This window comes from Cardiocondyla obscurior, linkage group LG04, assembly GCF_019399895.1.
Source record: "Cardiocondyla obscurior isolate alpha-2009 linkage group LG04, Cobs3.1, whole genome shotgun sequence".
Lineage (NCBI taxonomy): Eukaryota > Metazoa > Arthropoda > Insecta > Hymenoptera > Formicidae > Cardiocondyla > Cardiocondyla obscurior.
Window position 1 is genome coordinate 1,064,853 of NC_091867.1, and position 23,958 is coordinate 1,088,810.

A 23,958-nucleotide genomic window follows, 5' to 3' on the forward strand; every position below is an offset into this window, starting at 1 on the left:
TGTGTTATACTGCTAGGGGAATTATGATAGTTACACGAGAAGAAATGTTTGTTTTGTATATCTCTTAGGGATAAATAAACTTTTCAAAAAATATCTTATCTAACTTCTGCGAAAGCGTCATCAAGTCGACGGCTCTTCCCTTTCCCGCGACTCTGTTCTTCCGAAATGTAAACCCCTTTTTGGAAGTAATTAATTCGAGTACGATTAATTAATTTTATAATTAATTTATGTACCATTAATCTTACGTAATATGTAATCGATTCGGATTGAAATTAAACGACATGAATAATTTAAGAATCTCCAAGCGAGGACGGATTGCGAAGCAAATCACGAGCCATACAAATTTTATAATTGTAACATAAATAGAGTGGAATCAAATTACGATGTTCGATTATTTAAATCCCGAAGACGCGAAAGAAAAGGGTAGCTCTCCGTTTTTCTTTTTATTGGTGAAAAAAAAAATTTTGAACCGGCGGGAAGGAATGGATGACGCGAGATGTATTAATAAAAATACGACTTTTTTTTTTTTATTATTTATATCGTGTACATGGTGAATATTATTTTGTGAAATTTTATTTTCGATAGCGAACACCACGTCACAAAACTCGTTATAAATTTTTGCGATCTGCAAAAAAAAAACGAACGGCGGGCTAGCCTTTTTTTTCGCTCTGCGAGATTCAAAGTAACGACGCAACAAAGGTATTGTCTTATGGTTTGCGTAATTCCGTAATAAAGGTTACGTATACATATTTATATATACTTACATATCTGAGAAAAAAACGTAGAAAATTAATGCAATTACAATTTAGCACTTGAGCCTTTCGCATTTGAAGTGAGACGGAAATATCCATCGGGAATATATCTGAGCATTGACGGAAAAATAAGGCAAGAGAGCTGCACGCGGAAAGTGGAGACGAAGCCGTCGGGGGGGGGGTGTCACGTAGACCGGCCATCATGCTCGGGCGACGTTCACGCCATCCGTCGGCGCGGCGACCGCACCGAGTGCATCGAGCGGCCGCGCCGGGTGCCCGTTTGCCGCTCTAGATACGCGCCATTGTTTTGTTTCCGCTCTTCTTTGACAGTTACAACTGTTCCGAAGTACATGCATGTTTGAAACTCTGAGCTTAATCGCGTGAAGAAATCGCGAAATCCTGGTGGTTAAGTTTTGTGCTCGGTGTTACGGACTTCAACGCGCGCGTCACGACGTCGTCGCGCGTTTCCAAGTTCTCGGGGTTCGTCGACATCCATGCCGTTATTCTGCTGCTAGGTAAGTGTCCGGTGGTGTCGAAACACGCCGCCAAGTCGAGCTCCTTTTTCGGTTACTCGGTGGCGACAGTCGCCAGCAGGCATCCGTCTGTCGTTTTCTTCGACGAGGTAATAAATTAAAACGTGCCCCAAACCCAAGAAGACTCGATTTCGCCTACGACATTCTCGCTATCCAGTTTTCAGCTTTAGAAAAGATTCACGGGAGAATCTCTACGATTGTTCAATTTTTCGTTGGAGCTTGATGATTTAATTTATCATTTTTTGTGATCAAATATGTGCCACTTTTAGTTATTGTAAAAATGTACCCTTGTTTTTATATTGAATTGTTTATGTCAAGTTGTTACACTTTGTAAAAAGGCATATGAGTCATTCGCGTTAGATTTATATTGTGATCGTTTTGATGAGACAAAAGGGATATTCCTAATGAATCACTCTTCCAGAATAATCAATCATGGAACAGGACACAGAGTATGTGAAGTTACCTCTGGAGGAGCGCTGTGCACATAAGGTATTGGCTGCATTTATAATATTTTTTTGCATTGTGAATTTGTGGTTAGATTATATCTTTGTTGCAATCTAAAAGTAGTTTTATGTGTAAAAAATAAATTATATTTTACTGTATAGTCCTGGCGAGCACGTTTGCATGGATATGAGGAGTGTGTGAAGACATTTCAATGCATTGACGATGAAAAATCACCTGAATGGAACAAATATATTGGTTTTATCAAGAAGTTTGTAACAGAGAGTAATGCAGCTGCACAGGAAAAGGGTCTGGAAGCAACCCTGGCTTTTGTAGAGAATGCTGCAGTTGCAGGCAAGATAGTCATCGAAGTAATGAACAGTATTGTATCAAAGTGCATTGCTGCGCCTAAAGCCAAGACAAAGGAACTGGCTGTGCAAATTACATTGATGTACATTGAGATTGAAAAGTATGAAGCAGTGCAGGATGAATTGCTGAAAGGAACTGAGGCAAAAAATCCAAAAATTGTTTCGGCATGCATCGCGACGTTGACGCTGGCACTCAAAGAGTTTGGGCCTAAGGTGATTAGTATGAAGCTACTGATGAAGAAAATAGCGAGTTTCCTGGAAGACAGAGACAAGATGGTACGGGAAGAAGGTAAAGCTATGGTGGTGGAAATGTATCGATGGGTGGGCGATCGCTTAAAGCAACAATTGAACACGTTGAAACCAGTACATATCACGGAGCTTGAGACCGAATTTAATAATCTTGGTGACGAAAAAGCGGTACCTACGCGTTATTTGCGCTCGCAGAAGCCAAAGGATAGAGGTACTAATGGTGATTTAGCAGCAGCAAGCGACAACGGTGAGGACGATAATGAAGACGGAGAATCAATTCCAGACAAAGATCCGTATGATTTATTAGCGCCAGTAGATATTCTGTCAAGTCTGCCAAAAGATTTTTATGAAAAAATTGAGGCAAAGAAATGGCAGGAGCGAAAGGAAGCGTTAGAAGCTCTTGAAACACTCGTCAAAAATCCGAAACTGGAAAGCGGCGATTACGGTGACGTAGTAAGGGTCTTGAAAAAAATTATCTCGAAAGATACCAATGTGCTGGTAGTTACGCTAGCGGCAAAGTGCCTAGCTGGCCTTGCCGCTGGTTTGAAAAAGCGATTTCAGCCTTATGCTGCCGCTTGTTTACCCACCATTCTCGAGAAATTTCGCGAGAAGAAGCAGACAGTGGTGCAGGCATTGCGAGAAGCTGCCGATGCTATTTACGAGAGCATAAGCATCGATGTTATTCTCGAGGATACTTTAGCTGCTTTGGAGAATAAAAATCCAGCCGTGAAAGCCGAAACGGCCGCATTCCTAGCTCGATGTTTCACGCGTACATCACCTGCAAATCTGAATAAAAAGTTGCTCAAATCTTATACAGGCGCGTTGCTAAAGACGCTTAACGAATCGGATCCGATAGTACGTGATAATTCGGCGGAAGCGCTTGGCACGGCAATGAAGTTGATTGGTGAAAAGGCGATGATGCCATTCTTGACAGACATTGACAATTTGAAGATGACAAAAATCAAAGAATGCGCTGATAAAGCTGTGATAGTTGTTAAAATAACGAGCGGAACGAAGAAGCAAGAACGACCCAATACTGCTCCAGCTAAAGTTGAGACGCATCACGCGAACAAAGCAAGCAAAGAGAATTCGAAGAACGGCAAATCAGGCATTGCGAAGAGACCGAACACTGCAATTGGAAAGAAATCAAGTAAAAAACCAGGTAACGCTTCGTCGCTAACGAATCTGGCGCCGAAAAAAGCGGTCCAGTTAGAAAGGAATTATAGCCCAGAGGAAATTGAAGAAATGGCAACACAACTTTTGCCAACTGAAATAATTACCGGTCTCGTGGACACTAATTGGAAAACGCGTTTGACCGCGGTTACACAATTATCAGACACCGTCAAAACCATAGATTCGCCGGAGATGCCTCAGGTGATTGTACGGACTTTAGCGAAGAAGCCTGGCTTTAAAGACACGAATTTTCAGGTACAGTTAAACTTAAAATTATTATATGATAAATTTAATACTGATAATAAGTTTAAATTTGTAAATTTTATTTGTAATTTAAAAATAGTTTTTATTTTAGTTTTTATTTTATAAAAAATAACGAATCGTATAACAAGATACTTAATATGATTTTTGTATTTAGGTGCTAAAACTACGTGTCGAAATTGTGAAATATCTGGCTGAAAATCATCCCATCACGGCTACTGTGGCCGAGTATTGTCTCGTGGACATCGCAGAAAAACTGGCGGATGCAAAAAACAGTTCAGTCGCCGCTGAAACTTTGCTAGCATTCGCCGAGGCTATAAATTTAGAATATGTAGCGGATGAGATAATGACATTTGCGTTTACTCAGAAGAATCCTAAAGTGCAGCAGGAAACATTGCTATGGTTGTGTCGGGCACTCGCGGAATTTGGTTCGTAATTTAATGACTATAACATTTAATTACAAATATATACAAAAATATATACGTGAAATATATTAAATTTATTAATTGATTCAAATATTTCGCAGGTTGCAGTCTCAACGTCAAGTCTATTATTGAGAATATCAAGAAAGCAGTAGCGGCAACGAATCCTAGCGTGCGCACCGCTGCCGTGACTTTACTGAGCACTTTATATCTTTATATGGGTAAACCGCTGCTGGCGTTCTTCGATAACGAAAAGCCTACGCTGCGACAACAGATTGAGCAAGAGTGCGAAAAACGCAGCGGTGAAATACCACCGGCTCCCATTCGCGGCGCCAAAGCTAAAAAAATGGATACTATCAGCGCTGAGGATGAAGAAGAGGACATGGACGAGTTACCGGAGAAAAAAGCAGGCGATAATGAATCGGATCTCAATGAATTAGTCCCTCGCGTTGACATCAGCTCTCAGATTACTGAAGCGCTACTGACCGAATTAGCTGATAAAAACTGGAAAGTGCGTAACGAAGCGTTGCAAAAGATCAATACTATACTCAACGAAACGAAATTTATCAAACCGACTATCGGCGATTTGCCTCAAGGATTGGCCCTGCGTCTCGTGGATAGTAACAGCAAGATTGCACAAGCATCTCTAGGTCAGTAATTAATTAATAGTATGATAATTATTTATTAACTAACAGTGTGAAAAATACTTTAGGTATTTGCGAGACATTGGCTACGGCTGTTGGACCACCAGTAAAGCAGCACATTCGCGTCTTATTTCCTGGATTTTTGCAATGCCTGGGTGACAGTAAAAATTGGATTAGAACTGCTGCAATTTCTTGTATCAATACGTGGGGAGATCAATGTGGTTATAAAGAATTTTTCGATGGCGAAATGATAGGCGATGCATTGAAAACAGGTTCGCCGATGTTACGATCCGAACTGTGGAGTTGGTTGGCGCAGAAATTGCCCTCGATTCCGGTGAAACAGATTTCCAAAGAGGAACTTTTTGTATGCCTTCCTTATTTGTATGCTAATCTAGAAGATCGTAATTCAGATGTGCGGAAAAATGTTCAAGAAGCTGTTCTTGGCTTTATGATACATCTTTCTTACGAGGCAATGGTCAGGCAGACCGAAAAATTAAAGGTATTTATGCAAATATGACTTGAAAATAATATTAAAATTTTAAACATTTATATGTTAAATTTACACGTATTGAGTACCATTTATAACGAGATAACAAAAGAGAGTTGTGATTTTGCAGCCTGGATCGAGGACTCTAGTGATTGTCGCATTGGACAAAGCTCGTCCGAGTTTACCTATAAAACCTTTGCCTAAAAAAGAACTGTCAGATGATAATATTCAGAAGGGTAATGCAAAAGGCGCAAAAGTAGTGAAAGCTGTTAAATCGGTAATAAAATTCAACATAATCTTATTAAATGTAGTTGACTTAAACTTGTAAAAATTTTTAGCTTTCTCTAATTTTAAAATTAATTTTTTTAAAGTTTTTTTTTAAATAAAAATTATTATTTTTTTATGATATATCGTAATTATACTTTGTTTCAGAAGGGCGCGTCATCGAAACCGAGCACCGCTCGTAAAAAAGATGATGATGTTGATACCAGTCCTTTGTTAGTGGTCAATAATCTCAAACATCAGCGTGTAATTGACGAGCAAAAATTAAAGGTGCTTAAATGGAACTTTACTACGCCTAGAGAGGAGTTTGTCGAGCTTTTGAAAGATCTTATGACCGCTGCAAATGTTAATAAAACTTTGAGAGCAAATATGTTTCATTCTGATTTTCGATATCATCTAAAGGCTATCGAAATGCTTACCGAGGTAAGTGTAAATACAGATGAATTAGAACACGAGTATCGTATTAATTTGCCAAATAATATTTATAAAATGTTTAATATGTCACATTTATTCTTAATCTTATTTATACTTTTGTCGTCAGGATCTTCCTGGAAATAGTAAAGCATTGATGTCCAATCTTGATCTCATTCTCAAATGGTTGACGTTGCGATTTTTTGATACTAATCCGTCAGTGCTTTTAAAAGGATTAGATTACTTACAATTGGTTTTTAATATGTTAATTGAAAACCAGTATCACATGTTAGAAACCGAGGCAGCGTCATTTATACCTTATCTTATTATCAAAGTAATTATATTATTAAAGTTAATCTTATATTATTTTTCATTATTATTTTTTATATGCTATTATACCTATTTTATTGATCGATAGATAGGGGATCCGAAAGATGCAGTGCGTAACGGCGTACGAGCTTTATTTAAGCAAATTGTTTTGGTATATCCCGTGAGTAAATTATTCTCATACGTAATGGAAGGTTTGAAGTCCAAAAATGCTCGACAGCGAACAGGTAGATAGACGATTTATTAATTTTTTTATATTTTTGTATAAAATATTACGGAAGTGATTAAATTAAGCGTATCGATGCTTGTAGAATGCCTGGATCAATTAGGCTCACTAATTGAAAATTACGGAGTTTCTGTTTGTCAACCTACCCCGTCCGCGGCATTGAAGGAAGTCGCGAAACAGATTGCAGATCGCGACAATTCCGTTCGTAATGCCGCTTTAAATTGCATTGTTCAAGCTTATTTCCTTCAAGGAGAACGTGTATTTAAGCTTATCGGCCAGGTATAAAAATTAATTTAATTCACGTAGATTTCAATTTAAGAAAAGGTAATATTAATCATATTTTTTATTATACAGATATCGGAAAAAGATAAATCTCTATTGGACGAACGAATTAAAAGAGCAGCGAAGAATCGACCTGTAAAATCAGCATCGGTTACTAGACTCTCTACGCCTGTGGTCGCTACTTCTAATCAGTCACCTGATGACATGGAAGCGGATTACGAAGAAGAACAAGAAGAAATTGCTGAGCCAATGGAGGCAGTACCAGAATTGTGAGTTATTTTTACACGTAATATAAAATAATATAAAATTGCACTTACTCTTGCGAATTGTTAGAAAACAAATTTTTTTAATTTATATTTTATTATATATTTATCTTTTTTTTAATATTATTTTTTAAATTACTTATAATTGCACGTGCTTCGCTTTTAACATATTTATAGGACATATGCTATAAGCACTGACAATAATGAGGACAAGCAAGTTCCTTCTGTGGTCATTAAAATTGAATCTCCTTCAATATCGGACCAGGAAATCATCAACAATTTTGAAAATACTCAAATTCATCATTCCGATCAAGATGATTCAGAAACGTTTGTTGCTCATTTTAATCATTTACATAAATGTCTTTGCAGCACGGTTTAACAATGCGGTGTTGGAAGATGTCATTAAATTTTATCGCTGTACATTTTGTCTATAATAACTAATGTGTTATCAAATTGTCAATTAAATGTATTTGTTTTAGTTGTGATTTTTGTAATTTAATTTATTTTAATATTTGTATTTCTCTGTTTTTTTTATTGGATATTTTTAACCATTACTATATTGGAGTAGTATCAATGTGTTTTTTGTTATGTATTATTTCTTTTAGTTTCAAAGTTTCTATCTATATAAATTGTATTTATTTTTTATTTTTTTATTTTTTTATAGAAATTCTCCTACATCAATGCAACCAAAAGGTCCTTCTGGTCCTTTTGGACTGGACATGGAGTTTCTGCAGAGGCTTGAATTAAGTGCTCCAGTAAAATATCGTAATCCAATATTAGCTGAACCCAACTTATCAGATTTGAACACACCTCCAGTAAACGTATTGAACCCACCGAAAACACAGTAAGTTAATCCTGAATAAAATCATAAATAATGAATAATTACATGAATTATATTTAGCGACATAATTTATTATTTTATTATGTGTGAATATTGTTAATTTATGTAGTTTAATAAACAAATTAATTATTTTAATTTTTCAGAATGATACCTATTTCACCGCCGAAATTACTAGTGTCGAAATCATCGTCCGCTGTATCACCTACTGCGGCTAGTAGTGAAAATGACACACTCGAACGTAATATTTTGTCTATGGCTAGCATGGATTTGCCCACTGCAATACAGTCTATGAATGCGATAGAAAACGTTTGTATTTTTTTTCTTTTAATGTTCAAATATGTTAAAAATATCTGCAGATTTTCTAAAAAAAATCTATAGAGTTTGTAATTATTGCGATTTTTTAAAATTAAATTTAAATTAATACTTTCTAACAATATTTTTATATTACAGTTATTAAAATCTCAACAAGCTATTAGCTTACAATCCAAGGAAGATAAATTTATTGGATCAGTAAATATGCAATTGAAACTATTGCAAACATATCCGTTACGTCAAGAAAACGCCGATGTATCCAGAGGTTTCAGAAATACATTTCTGGTTATACTCGTGGTGAATAATTACTTTTTATTTGCTTAGTGACTTATGAATTATTTTTAATATGTAATTTATTATATATTAAAAAAGTTTTATATTTAATTTTATATTCGGTAATTTAAAGAAATTATTTTTTCAGTTTTATGACACTGGATTTCTTGGAAAGAATGTTCCTTTAATACATTTGAAGGAGTTAGTGGATCAAATGATAAGTTTGTTGGGTGAAAACAAATTGGAGCATTTGCATCAAGCTGGTGCATATTACAGAGTGATTAATAATATCATGGTGAAAATTATTGATAATTCTAATCATACCACTATCATATGGTAAGATTTATGAGAAAAACAATAATGTGTTTATTTATATTTACGTTAATTTTTTAATTATATTTTATTATATGTTAGCGTATTGATTAAACTACTACATTCTTGCGCCGAGTCAAATGTTCCTTCAAAATACGAAGAGTTGGTGATGAAATGCTTATGGAAAATAGTGAAAACAATGTCTAATTGGGCCGCCGATTTAGATTATGATACAATACTCTTGGAAGTGCATCGTTTTCTTAAGGTAATATTATTTATTATTTATTCGAGTAAAAAAAAAATGAAAAAAGAATGTACTTACTGTTACATTTTGCAATTGATGTGAGTTATGATAAAACATTGAAATTATACTTTTTCGATTAAATATTTTGCAGTAACATTATGTTATCTTTATAGGATTATCCTACTGCATGGTGGAAGAAACGAAAATCTGATACAGCATTACGGACAGTTAAGACAGTTCTTCATAGTATGACCAGAGTAAAAGGCAGTTCGATACTTAATCACTTGACGCTGATAAATAATACAAATGAATCCGAGTTACATGCTTACTTAATAAGATTAATTGCGGTTAGAGTCATTTTGTATATATAATTTTTTTTAATATTTAGATAATGAAAATTATTGTTAACTTTAAATATATATAATGTATCACAAATTAATTAATGATATTTATCTAAATAGAGTCTTAAACCGGATGAGATCAATGCCACAGCTAAGGTAGCACCAAAATCGAATAACGTGGGAAGAACGCCCAAACACTTACACAAATCATCTGGTCAACAATTGGCTGAAATATTCCATAAAATTGGAACAAAGGAATATATGCAAGAGGTATGTATATGAACAAATATCTTTTTTCTATTTAAAAATTGTGTGTCGCTTTTCCGCGATGCTTATTAATTCTCTCGTTGAGTTCGCTTTATGCCGTGAAATTAAATGTTAGTGTAATTTTTATTATTTTGCTAATTTTAATTATTACTAAATACTGCAAAGCACGTGCTTTAAAACAATTAAATAAATAATAATATTTGATCTTCAATTACAATTAAACAAAAACGGTAATTTAATCACGAATTTATATAGGTGGTTGAAATATTTAAAGTAAAAATAATTAATACAGAGAGCAATAACTTAAAAAAATTAATATAATTGATGTTCGAATGTATATTTAAATTACATTTGATCATATTTTTATAGGGCCTAGTGCAGTTATATGACTTCAAACTTCAAAATCCAGATGCGGATATACAACCGTTCTTGGTCAAATGCCATCAATTCTTCCAAGAATTCATAGAACAGCGACTGAAAGAGATTGATCAGGCGCGAAAAAGCCAGACTATATTGCCGCAAACTAATAACTAATACTCTACAGGTAAGCAATGCTAATTAATTTTATTAATTAGGCTTTCCGCAAGACTAAATGCAGTTGATTCTTTCGAACTTTTGAATATCGGTATTTTATACTTAATACAAAGTAACGCTATCTTCAATTATTTTATTACTTGTATGTAAAATAATTAATGCAGAACCCACCGAAGATCCGACTGTAGTCGCTGATAAGAACACGATGGATCTAATGTACAGGCTCGAGAAACTACGGGCCCTCGAAGCACAATATAGAATGACTTCCACCTAACCGAATCCATCGTGAATAATCAAGCATAAATATATTAATTAGGTAAGCGAGATACGGTATATATATACATGTATATGTAAGATGAGCATATTTGTTCAACTTATTTATTCGCATCTTTCAAAATATTCAATGCCATTGCAACCTCCACCGTTGAGTTTCCATTAAGATAGACGATCAGTCGCTTTGCGTACAATTATCTGGTTTTTGTAAGATTAGACAGTCTGATTACTTCTCGAATTACTCTAATAATTTGCACACGATAGTATAAACTTGAGCGAACGCGAATCGAGATAGCTGCACCATCGAATAAATGTTACATTGTGATAATTCTGCATTCTAACTATAACAGTGTTATGTTTCCTACAATGTAACCGCGATGCGTGCACGTAATGATTTTCTGTTTCTTCCACAGCAGTTATGTATAGTTACTAGTGATGTTACTAATTATATAAGGTCAATCATATATTGGTACATGTATGTATAAGTATACGAAACTGGCACGATTTGAACCTCACTCTCATCGTAGCATCTTTATTTTACTTTTTTTAATTTACTATTTAATATTCTTTTTTTTTATACTTTTCTAAATAAATTTGTTCCATCTAAATTTTATTAGATGTACAATCATCATATCGTCGTTATTTTCGCAGAACCTCTTCTTTTCACAACGAGAGTTTTGTAAGAATTTATCATTGAATACTATCAAAATTTTTATATATTGTCTAGTCTATGGAAAAAAGTAAAAAAAAAAAAAAAAAAAAAAAACCTTGACACGACAGAAAGATGAACTGATATTAATCAATCACAATGTATTATTAACTTCAAATAAAAAACAGTATAAGTTTTTATGTTTATATTATAGGAGCATATAATTAATATCGGAGACATAGATATTTATTTTTTTTATACAAATTTTTTTATGTACACCGAAAGAGATATGGCATTTGCTGCAGCGAGCGGCAACGGCGGCTGGCGTACGTGACTTCCCCCACTCTCGGCCGCCGAGTGCGAGAGTGTAGTAAGCCGCGTTCTCTCTCAGTCCTCTGTGACCGGTGCTTCGCAACACATCTACGCTCGCGCTTCGTGTGAGATTCGACGCACTCCACGCCAAGATCACATACGCTAGCCGTTGTCGCACCACCACGAATGCCATTCTTGACGGTGAGTGTACCAGACAAAAACAGGAGGTTTCGCGAAAAGGCAATTTGGTGATCTATTTTATTTATTAAGACAGAAAACTGTCATATCCCAGTCAGTATTTATGGATAGAATGAAAACATAGTAATTAGTAATCGGCATTGATAACGATGTTTATTATTCAATGTAATAAGAAAGCGTCGTTGAACCGTAAAAAGCTCATAACGAAAAAAATTTTAAATTTTGTCTGCTCAAAATATCTAATAGAAGTTTTGATGAATATAACTACAAAAAAAATTATCTTACACGCCTTGATTTTTATAAATTATTTCTTAAATGCTAATGATATATTGTTTTATTACGGAAAATTTTCATAAATTAATCGCACCATTAAAAATTAATTTTTTATCATAAAATATGTTGATTACCACCCTAAATAAAAGATATGTATATAATTACAAATTGTTAATGACATTACATTCATCTATTTGTGAATAAACGTTAGTATTAATTTTGTTAGAAATTTTTGGATTACTAGTTTTCTGTGGCTTAAAAATGTAAAAAACATAATAATTTTTCTTCTCGATGTAGAGACAAAATAACAAAAAGAACGTAGTTAATAAGGGCATAAAAAGAAAAGAAAAAAAAAAACAACAAGAAAAATAGAATCTACTTTATTATCTGAAATTATACTACAAAGTTGCTATATTTGAAAACTTATCGCTTTTTCCGAAGACTTATATTCCGTAGTGTAAATAGAACATGTATATACATGCACTAATAAAAACAATATTCAACAAAACAGATGTCTAAATCAAAGAAACTGTGAGCACTTCAAATTGCTTTTTTTTGCAGCACGTCTAAAATAATGTTTGAAATATTCAAGATTTTACAATTAAAAAATATATTTTAACTTTTATAAGATGCTGAAAATTTTTCATATTAAGTTTGTAAAAATGTAAATTATTCAGCATTTATGTATACGATTTTAATACGTAACGATTCTATATTTGCATCTATTTTACAATATTTATTTATATTTTAACACTAGTTTCTTTTTTGTACAATGTTTTATAATTAAAATACATTTCTCTAGATAAATTATAATGCATAAATTTTGCACATTTAGTATTATATAACGGAAAACTTTTATTTACAATTCAGTTATATTGGAAATTTTGTTCTATTCAAAAAACGAATGAACATTCCTTCGTCAATTGATTTGTTAAAATCTCGTCTATTTATACGGCATTATTGTGCCGACACTTTGTTCTATTAGTATCATATATTACATTATTCTGTTTAATATTTCATAAATAGCATATACAAATATGATACAGGCTATAGGCTTATTTATATGAAGTACAATTGAATAATACATTGATGTCTGCACACAAGCAAACGTCAAATACATAAACTCGGCAAATATTTTCGTATTGCGAGAATCTCTGTTTATATTTTGGAATACGTTTTTACTGTACTGTACTTGAAGTACGGTGTTAGTATTCATTCTTTTATATTAAATGAAAAATAACTTGACAGATTACGCAGTATATAATCAGTACAAAGAATTTGTAAAATACATGGCGATTTAATGATGAAATTTAAAAAATTAGTTCGGAGAAACTTTTTAATATGCGGCATTTAATTTATTTTTACAACCGATAATTAAAAAAAATCAAATATAAATTAAAAAAAAATGGGTATTAACTTTGACAGTCAGCACTATTAACTTCATTTCAGAATTATTCTGTAGAAGAATTCATACCGTATAAACATACAATATTCTCTCAACATACACAATATACAAACTCACGAAGCAATATTAATACTGAGAATTTTTGAAAAGGTACTCAAACATCGTCCACAGGGCTGATGAAAAGTGCCGTTACAGCAAATAGTAGAAATACCAAGCCTCCAATAATAGTTACTGAAAACGTTGATTAAATTTGTTAATTCACAAGTTTTAATGTCAACTTATATATTTTGCATCGCGGAAACTCAGTAGAATAATTAAAATTACCTGTTCTCACTGATATTTTTTGTGCTATTATACGGCCTCCTAAAACCGCTAAACCCGTACAAAACGAATGGCCTAATATTCCGCCTAGTACAACTCCGTAAACATCCTGAAAACAGCATAATTTTGACTAAACGCTGTTATATATATATAAAGTTTTATTATTGCAATAAAATTATTGCATTAATTACCTCTCTTGCCGCGAGGATAATGGTCGTTAACTGAGAACGATCGCCCCATTCCGCAAGAAAAGTAAGAGTAAATGCTTGAAGGAATATCCTAGAAAGAACCATGAGCGCGCTGCTTTTAGGAGTCTTACGTATCACTCCAGTTTCAGGATCCTGAACTAAAGTACTAGCTGTCTCCTTTTCATACTGAAAGTGATGACATTTTAAAGATTATTTAACGTCCTGCAAAAACGTTAAACATTTAGACAAACAACACTCTTTTATTACGTTCCAAAATAAAAATTTTATATTTATAGTTATAACTTCGTAATATCCAATTTATAAATATTTTAACAACATTTACATGTAATTTTGCGATAAATTTTTTATACTTTTTTAGCCCTTTCAAATTAAATTTAAGCAGTATTAAATATAATTTATCTCTTTCAGTTTAAACAATAAAAGAGGGTGGTTATACTCGCACATAAAACATTGTGTTACATCTAACGAATTTAGTAATATAAATCAACTCATAAAATATATAAATGTACCTCATCATCTCTTTTTCTCAGATCAGACTGAACTTCCTCTAGTTCTTCTTGAGCTTCTGTTGGCGACATATAGTATCCGTCCCTTAACATTTTTAATCCAAATAGAGCAAAAAGCAGAGTGGAGATATAGTATGTATATGCACGAGGAATTATTGTGGCTGCATATCCAAACACGACTGAAAGTGACAAATATGTTAGAACTGTTTGTTATAACTCCACTTAGACAGGTAAGTTACAAATTATTCTAATAATTGCTGCATATGAATCGTTAATCGTACACGAGAGACCGACCGTGTATTAAGATATACACGTTAAGACGCGAGTAACCGAATTGGCAGTAGTTCAGATTATCAGATCTCAATGCCAAATAAACCGATCGGACTCGGAATAAGCTCATATTATTTTATCGTGATGATACCTGACAAAATAGTCATCAGTGCAAGAGCACTTATTGCTCCAATAAATACAGTCAACCTTGGATGCTTCATTGCCATAATAGCAGCGATAAAAAATGTCTTGTCTCCTAGCTCAGATACCACAATGACAGATAACGATGCAATAAAGGCATGCAAGAAGCCTACCCTGTCCTGAGGCTTCTCTGATACAAACTCATCTGGCAGTTGCTAAAACGATATTACATATTAAAAAAAAAGTTTGCAGATTAGAATATTAAAATATCTTTAATATCGTTCACTAAAATTTATAATTTTAAAATTAATAAATTTGCAAACATCGGATAATGTTTAAAAATTGTTTATGGTAGTTAGATAAAATTTTATAAGCTTTTGAAGCTGCTCCATACTATTCAATTTTTTTTTTTAATTTAAAGATTTTTATCAGAAATTTATAAGATTAAGATATATTTTGAATTTAAGATCGCAAATCACTTAGATCATTTCCCATATAATGGAATTTTTAGACGTAAAATTTTTTGCTGCTGGATTATCGATAGTCAAGTGATTTGAAGGACTGCCGCGAGAAATCTTCTGACTATTGGTGACTTACGAAAAAAACATCTCGTGTGTAAAACTTTTAGCGTAAGCTTACCGTTGACGTCGCAGATAGCTGCATTTTCTCATCGTATCGCGGCTCGATCTCGCAGACGACGGTCGAGAAATAAAAGGTGAAAATTAAAGAGCAGATATAAATTAAACGTCTGAGTCCCATTGTGCGCCACTTCGAAGAGTTCGAGGTACAAGTTGAGTATTACGAGCTACGTTCGTGACAAGTGTTGCGCTTGAGATAACCTCGAAGAAAAAAACACGTCCTCGTTCTGAATATATAGAAATCATACCGCGATCGCCATATTATTTTATCAGTAAGAGGTTAACAAAGCCGGAGCGGTTCATCAAGCGGCAGAAATGTTGGTACCCCTGGCGTAGAAAACGTGCACGTGAAAAAATGTAAAAAAAAAAATGGGATAATGTTGGGTTGACGTTGTTTGATTTTCATCACTATCTCGATTGACGCGATTTTCCTGTAGCGGTCTACTCTGGTCCACTCTCATCGGTATACCTGAAATTTCTGTCGCCGACGGTGGTGTCGCGTTTTGGAATTTCTCGGGAACTAAGACAAGAAGACAAGATATAAATTTGCCGCATGCTTTTTTTTTTTTTTAGTACCGCGCGAAACATAGGCTTGCCTTTGTAGCCTATTTTACTTTTTGCTAAATAAAATTAAGAAAAAAAAATTTTTAATCGAGATAATGATGAAAATCGATCGCCACCAGCAAATCGAGCCAGTGATGGGAATCAATCTTAATTTTTCAATAATACATTCGAGACATAAAAAAGATAGACTGTGTGTTTAACTGAATAGGCGTATCAAATCATAACTCGGTTAAACAATCTGTACAATTAGAAACTGATAGAACGACAGCGATATGTAATCTCAGTAATTTGAATACAATCTTAATGTTTTAATCATATATAGTTCTACACAACTTTTAAGCATCGCATCTTTTCAATAAACGAAGTTCTCTCGCGCTAATTTGCGACAAAGAAATCTTGTGCAAAGCTTTTCCTTTTATATTTTAATATCCTATGAAAAGTTTAATTTACTGGATTGGTCGTACATGAACAGATTCGTTCTAGGGATGATACAGAACATTAGGAGGCGTACACTTCCCTTTTTATTCTCGTTATTATTTCATACTTCTGAAATCCAAACACATCTATTTGCCTATCGACGAAATGATATATTTATATATGTATATAATAAATATCCGCATTATATCCTAAAATTAACAAAATATCTTTCCTTTTATGTTTGTTGTTTATCTTCCTTGGTCTAAAGTGTACGCAATTTTTATTATTTTCTTTTCTCACTTTTTTTTCTTTCTTTTTTAAGAAGCCTCTCTTTCTTCCAAAGACATCTTTTTATAAATTTAAATGCAGTATATACGTCGTAACAACAACCAGCCTTAGCCAATAGTTTATTCATTATTATTAATATTATTAGTACTAGTACTACTGCTATTACTATATTATCATTATTATTCGAGAAAGACGTTGCGAAGCGGATAAACCAAGTGAACGTAATCGTATCTATTATATAAGCCCTAATGCGTATCAAATATTTCGTGAGAACATTAGAAAACAAAACAAATGGGAAAAAAAAACGTATTTTCAAAAATCTGATCACACAGCCGCTCCTTCAATTGGTACAATCACTTACGTGAAAAAACAAAGAGAAACGGAAGGAAAAAAAGAGGAAGAGAAAGGAACACGATGTACTGCGTTCGTTAACAATGCGGGGCTGATTATTTATATATCTTTCTACGGGATTATGGTTAATAGTACATTCGTTTAAAGAACTTTAAGAGAAGATAATAAACAGCTTCATCTCTCGAGTTTGATTCACATTGGATTCTGCTGAACAAGGACAACACACATGCTCGCAGTGTAGGAATAACAATCTTATCCTCCTCTTCCTCCTTCTCCTCGTCGAAGAAATTTGGCATTTGTTTCTAGTTTTATTTCTTCTTTTTTTCCTCAAGCGAATCGCGAGCTCGCAATTGCGTGTCGCATGTAAGCCGTCAAAATAAAATACAACTGAGAGAGAAAGACGGAAATTAAATTTAGCCGAACGCGAAACACGTGATTCGTCGTTGCGATCGCGTATATTGGATTATGACATCAGCGAGATGAGAGATCAATCTATTCTCGAGATTGTAAATTCGAAGAGAGAGACAGAGTGTTAAATTTTGACACGCGCATATACACATGGATATAAGATACATGTTTCTACAGTTCGTAATTTTGTTAATTTATTTGATTTAAATAATAAGCCAATGTACATCAAAAATTCAAGTTATTTTTTTTTTAATAGATTATCCATTAATTAAAAGGAAAAGTTTCATAAAAAATGAGAACATTGGATATCGATATTTGTTTGAGCGAAAGAGTGACGGTTTGAACAGTAAAAGTACATAGTTCGTATGAGTGTCAGCTTCTGATATCATAATCCGACACATCTGTAGCGATCGAGAGCCCGAAGATCAAACTTGCGTACTCATTTTCTAAATAAAGAATCGTTGTTGCAGGCACTCGCTGCTCAAAATCACTACTAAGCGCTGGTGGTAGTAACGCGTGAGAATTCGCTTTGCGAATCTCTGACGGCAAAAAAAAAAATGTATACATGTAGAAAGAAAGAGTGCCTCACACAGACATTCATAGACGAGGATCAGCGACAGTAATGTCTTCTGTATGTATTCGTCGTAAAATAGAAATTTGTAGAAATCACTATGTACGGCTAAGTGTCTCAATTAAGTAGACATCATCTGGCGCGATCGGTAGTCGCGCGGGCGAGTCAGGGTAGAGTGTAACGCACGTACGGCACCTCGACGTCGTTCCCGTCTTCATCGTTGCAGCACAACTCGAACACGAGGGCGCGCACATGTGGTTCCAGCTTCTTTTTCGACACCTTCTTCACTACTTCCGACATGAGTAGACCCATACGCTCTTGACACTTCGGCTTCGCCATAAAGAACGAATACAACATGCAGATACCTTGCGACAGCATTGTTACTTCCAGATTGTGGCGTTCTTTGAAGTAGTCGAGGAATTCCTTTAACGTTAGCTCGCCTTTTACTTCGAAACGATCCCATAACGTCCATTCGATGTCGTAGTACTTGAGCTTAGGGGCGGCAATCGGCTCGCTGAAGCCAAAGAATGGTAGCGCCAGATTCACAAAGCCATTTTTGTAAAGCGACAAATCGCGCACACCGCGCGTCAGCTTGTACAGTTCCAAACAGACAAGACCGGCTACTACCGAAGTGGTAGTAGCGATCGCTGGGATAATCTTGCCAGCGATCAATTTGCTCTTGTGCCGGTCTGCCGGCGAGATCTTGTAATTAGTAGCGCGTAAATTCGACGCCGCGACAATAAAGTCTATATGGAAGTTGGTGTCATCGTCCTTTTCGAATTCTTGTGGGTAAATCGCAAGGCTATTCGTATCCTCCGATTTCGGAAGTTCTTCTTGCAGCTGTGACAATCGTTCATGGTCAATGTTGCCACTGCCGTTTGACACTTGCACCTGAAAACCGTATTATCAAACCTTTAATTTTTTTTTAACATTGCAAAATTACATTGATTAAATTAAGCTTTTAACATGAAAATATTTCTACAATACATATTTTTTAAAAGCTTACGGATCTTACAGTTGTTAATATTATTAATGTAATAAAATCTTTTTTTTTGTTTACAAGAATTTTTAATAATTTCTGAGTAATATTTGATTAAAAATATGACTTAATTAATTTTTTTTTACCTGTGAGTCTGTTTCAGCGATCTTTACGCCAGATTTTGGTGTGAAATCTGGTACTTTGACGGTACCAAGGACCCTGGCAATTTCTTCTTTATTACGATTTGTAGGTATTCCGTAAACTTTAGCTTTAAGATTGGCAGCAGCTACAATATAATCCATATGCAGGGAGTTATTGGCGTCGAAAATTAATGGATCTGGACACCGTTTCGGCCCAGACCAAAAGGGTTGGCCACTCGAAGTCACCTGATCTGGTGGAAAATTGAACAACAGCTGGCGGATTTGATTGCTATATTGTTCTTGCCAATGGCAACGGGCCCATGCTACGCAATCAGCAAAGTTCTTTGGTCTTTCATCAACCAAGGCTGTTTTAACGGATTCCAATACTTCAAGAGGCTGCACACCGGGCAGCTTGAGCGTCCGATCGACAAACTGTGGATCAGAAATATACTGCGCTGCGTTCTCCGCCGATTGACGGAACAGGCCTTCGAAGTTGTCGCGGGCCCATTGCAGAGTATGCTCGATGGCATTAGGAAAGTTCTTGAGCGTACAGATAGGAATGCTCTTTTCCGGTGGATCCTGCGACGAACTGTACGATTCAGTAAGGAATGGCACCACCACTTGAGTGTTGCCTTTAGTGCCAAGTGTACCAGATTCTAGAAGGGGTTTACGATAATATACGCAACGACGATCCATGTAAATACGGGCGTTCACGTTATCGAGCGCGTTTGCCACACCATCCAATACTTCAAAAAAGTCGTCATTATATATTTTTTCTGTTTCCGGGCATACGCGATTTTCATGCGCGACTACCTTCATGTCAGGGTTCATGCCCTTGATAACCCTAGCCGCCGTCGACGACTTAGATTGCTGTACGTCCGATGGTCTGAATAGAAACTGTCGATTTAAGTTTGACTTTTCGATCAAATCCATGTCCGTTACCGTGACACAACCATTTTCTGCGCCAACACCGATCATCGCAAAATTCTTTAATAATTCACAACCGATTGCACCGGCACCGACCACAAAATATTTCAAGCTGCCGATTTGAGACTGGAATTTCTTGCCGAAAACTGCCACCTAAAAAATTATATTCATAATTTTATTATTCAATGAAATTTTAATTGCAAGTATTTCACGTATCTTTACTTATATATTAAAAATTTAAGTGTTAAAATGTAGATTATTGATTGCAGATTAATATTTAACTTCCGTTTAAATTCTTCGAAATTTTTCTTGAGAATTTTAAACAATTAATTACAAATTAATGTTGCACCTGAGAATCATAACGCGATCCCGTGGGGCAGCAATCTTCCTCAGTAAGCTCCGAACGGTCAACAGGTAAGCATTCAGTGGCGTCGAAGTACAACCACTGATAAATGGGATGGAACTTGCCAGAGCAGGCTTTCATTACTTCCTGCGCAACAATACCGCCGATTGTGGCGTTCATAGGATTCAAATCACCGGCAGATATCTTGGCGAATGTACGTAACAATTCACCATTAATCTCAGTATCAAATCCATAACTATCTTTGATCTGTTCGGCGATGGCGATAAACTCATCAGCATCTGATTGATTCCATGGTCGCGGCAATGTACCTCTATCAGCCATGTATTGATGCAACGTTAGAAAAGCGAGATGCAGTTGTTCTGGATAGTCAAATTTGCCAAAGTCCGTGATAAGAAATTCAGGTTTCTTCAAAGCTGTTTGTAATGATGCAAAGTGCAAGGTTTTGGGCATTTTCACCTGAGTGACGATACCACTGCGTAAATACTCGGAGAACCTGATAATATTTAATTTGTTTTATTAAATCGAAAACGGTCAAAGTAGATTATTAAAAAAATATTATTGTATTAATTATAACTATATCTCAATTTCTTTTACGAAAAATAGGAATAAAGGGTGACCCATAGAAAACGGGCACTTTCTCGGGCGGGCCGAGCGTCTTCGCTCGTCTTTTTGCCGATCGGTCGTCCAATCCATATGTCGAATAAGTCACGCGACGAGATAAGAACAGCGGTGCACCGACCAAAAGTACTAGTATGTTTAAAATTCATATCTTCGCTATTATCGCGAAAAATGTAAAACGGCATATAATTTTTTTTTTTTCTTGTCTCGATAAATTTTATCTACTCTCTAAAAAGTGTCCGTTTACTATGAGATACCATGTATATTGAATGGAATTTAATATTCCATATTGAAATTACTTGCATACTACTAGATGTCTCACCTGGAAGTATCACCAATGCTAAAAGTGTATGGTCCGAGCACTTTGATCTTAATCGGCTCACATCCGTTTAGCTCGGTCATGCCTTGTACCTCGGAAAAGGTCACGTAGTCACCGTCCTCCATACCGTGACGAGTGTCATCTAAACATGTGACAACACCTTCGTTGTCACGAGAGATGCTGGCGACCATTGCGCTCACTGGCGGTTCACCATTTGTATCCACTACCGTGAACGTCTCACCAAAATCACAGAAAATCTGTGAGAAGAGGCCACGGGTGTCGGCGAGTATCAAGGCAATGTCATTAACACGAGTAATTTGTGCGATGCGCAGCTGCTCGGCTAGTGGTGTTTCCGTCAGTACCACAACTTTAAACTGCTGGATGTATGCCTCGCTCAGTGGACCAGAGTAGTGGCGAGTAGGCACATAATTATTTAACTCTGACAGGCGTTGACAGCATGCTGCTGCACGATTCTTACCTGTCAAACAATTCAATTTTAATAATATTAAAACATTAATTATTATCGATTAATTGTAAAATTAAAATAATCGCAAAGCTAATTTATTTTCATAAAATTTACAAATTAAAATCTTATCAATTTTTAATAAAAAATATTAAAAAAAAAATTTTTATTAAATTATGTACGATAATATGTATAATATTATACATTCATGATATTCATTTATAATGTATACTGTGACTAAAATCTGTTTTTTTTAGTCATGTCTATTGATATCTAGGAATCAACTAAGTCTTAGAATAAAAGGTATGTTATTTAAGTCACTTAAGCAATATTTTGCAAGACAACCTTTTCATGATGACTTGCACTAATAGTGTATACAGCCGTTTTATTTCATATTTTTAGTATACGACGAAAATAACGACAACTAAAACCAGATGGTATAGTAAAATTTAGAATTGTTAATAACAATGACAGACATGGTTTATCTCAATTTGAATCTTATCGTTCTAGAGATTAAATTCACGTGAGTTTATCTACAAATAAAGGAAGTTTTAATCTTCCTTTGCTTTTTCCTGTCGATATATACATATGTTACATTTTTAATATAGATAAGAATATAAGTTAATGTGTAAGTGCATTAATGTCGATAAAAAGAAATTTTTTATAAATAGCTTTTAGTGAGTCAGACTTGTTCTTTTTCTAGATTTTCTCTTTTTCAGTTTTACCTTGCTAAAAAAAATGCAAAAAAAAAATTAAGTCATGCTATGATTTTAAATGAATATTTCGTCCAATAATAAACTCCACGAAAAGGAACGAAAGTACGCGTGTTTTTTCTTCATCTCCAACGCGCCTGACGTGTTTCTCCCGGCATCGTTCGGCTTCCTCACCTACATCCGCCTCGGTGAGATAAAACTGCGACCCAAGATCGGTTAGCTTGCACGCGGCGTGGTCGTGCAGAGTGACAGACTTAACGCCGCCGAGGATGATGTTCTTGGCAATCTCGACGCCGAGGCCGCCAAGGCCGGAGATCAGCACGTCCGAGGACGCCATGCGGCGCATGGCGTCGTGTCCGAGAACGTAGAGCTGCCGCGAGTATAAGCCCTCATCGATCTCGGCGGGCGCCCGATTGCCGGCACCGCTACCACCGCCGCTGGAGCTCGCGGAGCCGTTTTTCGCCATGTCTACGTCCATCTCCGCCACGTTCGTCGTCGTCAGCTCGTCGTCGGCTCCTCCCGTCGTGCTGGCAGCACCAACGCGTCGCTTCTTGGCTGGGGGGTCAACGGAGCTCTCCACCACCTCAGCACTAGACATCGGAGGACTTGACGGACGTGTTCACGGGGACGTCGGATTTATGTGCCGCCGATTATTTCCCCTGATTGTGCTCTCACTCTTTCTTACTCTCTCACTCTCTCTATCTCTTTCGCACTCTTCCCTCTTTTCACTCCCTCGCTCTGCCTCTCTCACGCGCGCGCGCTCACTCTTTCTCTCTCCCCTCGCCGTTTTTCTCGACCGCGCTCGCTACCGCGTTGCACACACGACTCGCTGAACGTCGAATGCACCTCGGCGTCGAAGGCGACACCAGCACACAAAACGGATATCCCAGCCACGGACGCGAACCGACCAACCTCACACTGCCGCGGCACACGTCGATCCCACCACCGCGCTCCTTCTCGTTCGACCGCCACCACCGCCGCGCCGCACCCCCGCGACCGAACAAACCCGCGCGTCTGTACCCGCGACGGTCGCGACCACCGTCCTCTGTCTTTGTGTCCGTCTACGGGGCACTGTCACCGCCGCCTTTGTCTTTTCGCCGAGAACTTCGGAAAAAAGAAACCCTCGCTCCAAACGACACACCGTTCCCCGCCCGATCTACCGACGAACGCTCGCAGCCGCACTTCTCACCCCACTACCTCACCGCCACTTTTTTTCACGCACTCTCGTTCGCTGTTGCTACACGAAATTCGCTCGTTTTGCTGAAGCTGTCGCTGTGCGTCGTGATCGTCTTCGATTGGCCGCGCCATGATTGTTCCGCGCGTATCGAGTTTCTACATCCTCCGTATTTTGCTCGAAATGTACAGAGATTGAACTCGAAACACCGTATTCGAAAAT

General features: G+C 36.1%; 3 protein-coding genes across 3 annotated transcripts; 1 reads left to right on the forward strand and 2 right to left on the reverse strand.

The window, feature by feature from the left end:
- Window positions 1-1,070: 1,070 nt before the first annotated feature.
- On the forward strand, window positions 1,071-12,458 carry Msps (msps cytoskeleton-associated protein 5). Its single transcript, XM_070655438.1, has 22 exons — window positions 1,071-1,267; window positions 1,707-1,774; window positions 1,891-3,771; window positions 3,935-4,205; window positions 4,304-4,849; window positions 4,912-5,342; window positions 5,461-5,607; window positions 5,763-6,035; window positions 6,154-6,357; window positions 6,442-6,577; window positions 6,662-6,855; window positions 6,931-7,127; window positions 7,299-7,448; window positions 7,786-7,965; window positions 8,106-8,268; window positions 8,413-8,571; window positions 8,696-8,883; window positions 8,962-9,124; window positions 9,277-9,450; window positions 9,565-9,714; window positions 10,081-10,255; window positions 10,410-12,458. The coding sequence occupies exons 2-21, from the start codon at window positions 1,718-1,720 to the stop codon at window positions 10,243-10,245; spliced, it is 5,829 nt and encodes a 1,942-aa protein (XP_070511539.1). The 5' UTR covers window positions 1,071-1,267; window positions 1,707-1,717; the 3' UTR covers window positions 10,246-10,255; window positions 10,410-12,458.
- A 179-nt stretch (window positions 12,459-12,637) lies between these two features.
- LOC139101935 (putative divalent cation/proton antiporter TMEM165) lies at window positions 12,638-16,104 on the reverse strand. Its single transcript, XM_070655461.1, has 6 exons — window positions 15,442-16,104; window positions 14,813-15,017; window positions 14,395-14,570; window positions 13,868-14,050; window positions 13,680-13,785; window positions 12,638-13,586 (listed from the first exon to the last, which is right to left on the reverse strand). The coding sequence occupies exons 1-6, from the start codon at window positions 15,559-15,561 to the stop codon at window positions 13,510-13,512; spliced, it is 867 nt and encodes a 288-aa protein (XP_070511562.1). The 5' UTR covers window positions 15,562-16,104; the 3' UTR covers window positions 12,638-13,509.
- A 386-nt stretch (window positions 16,105-16,490) lies between these two features.
- Uba1 (ubiquitin-like activating enzyme 1) lies at window positions 16,491-23,778 on the reverse strand. Its single transcript, XM_070655443.1, has 5 exons — window positions 22,737-23,778; window positions 21,390-21,864; window positions 20,435-20,942; window positions 19,165-20,238; window positions 16,491-18,930 (listed from the first exon to the last, which is right to left on the reverse strand). Exons 1-5 carry the CDS (start codon window positions 23,158-23,160, stop codon window positions 18,205-18,207), a joined length of 3,207 nt encoding a protein of 1,068 aa, XP_070511544.1. The 5' UTR covers window positions 23,161-23,778; the 3' UTR covers window positions 16,491-18,204.
- Window positions 23,779-23,958: the final 180 nt, after the last annotated feature.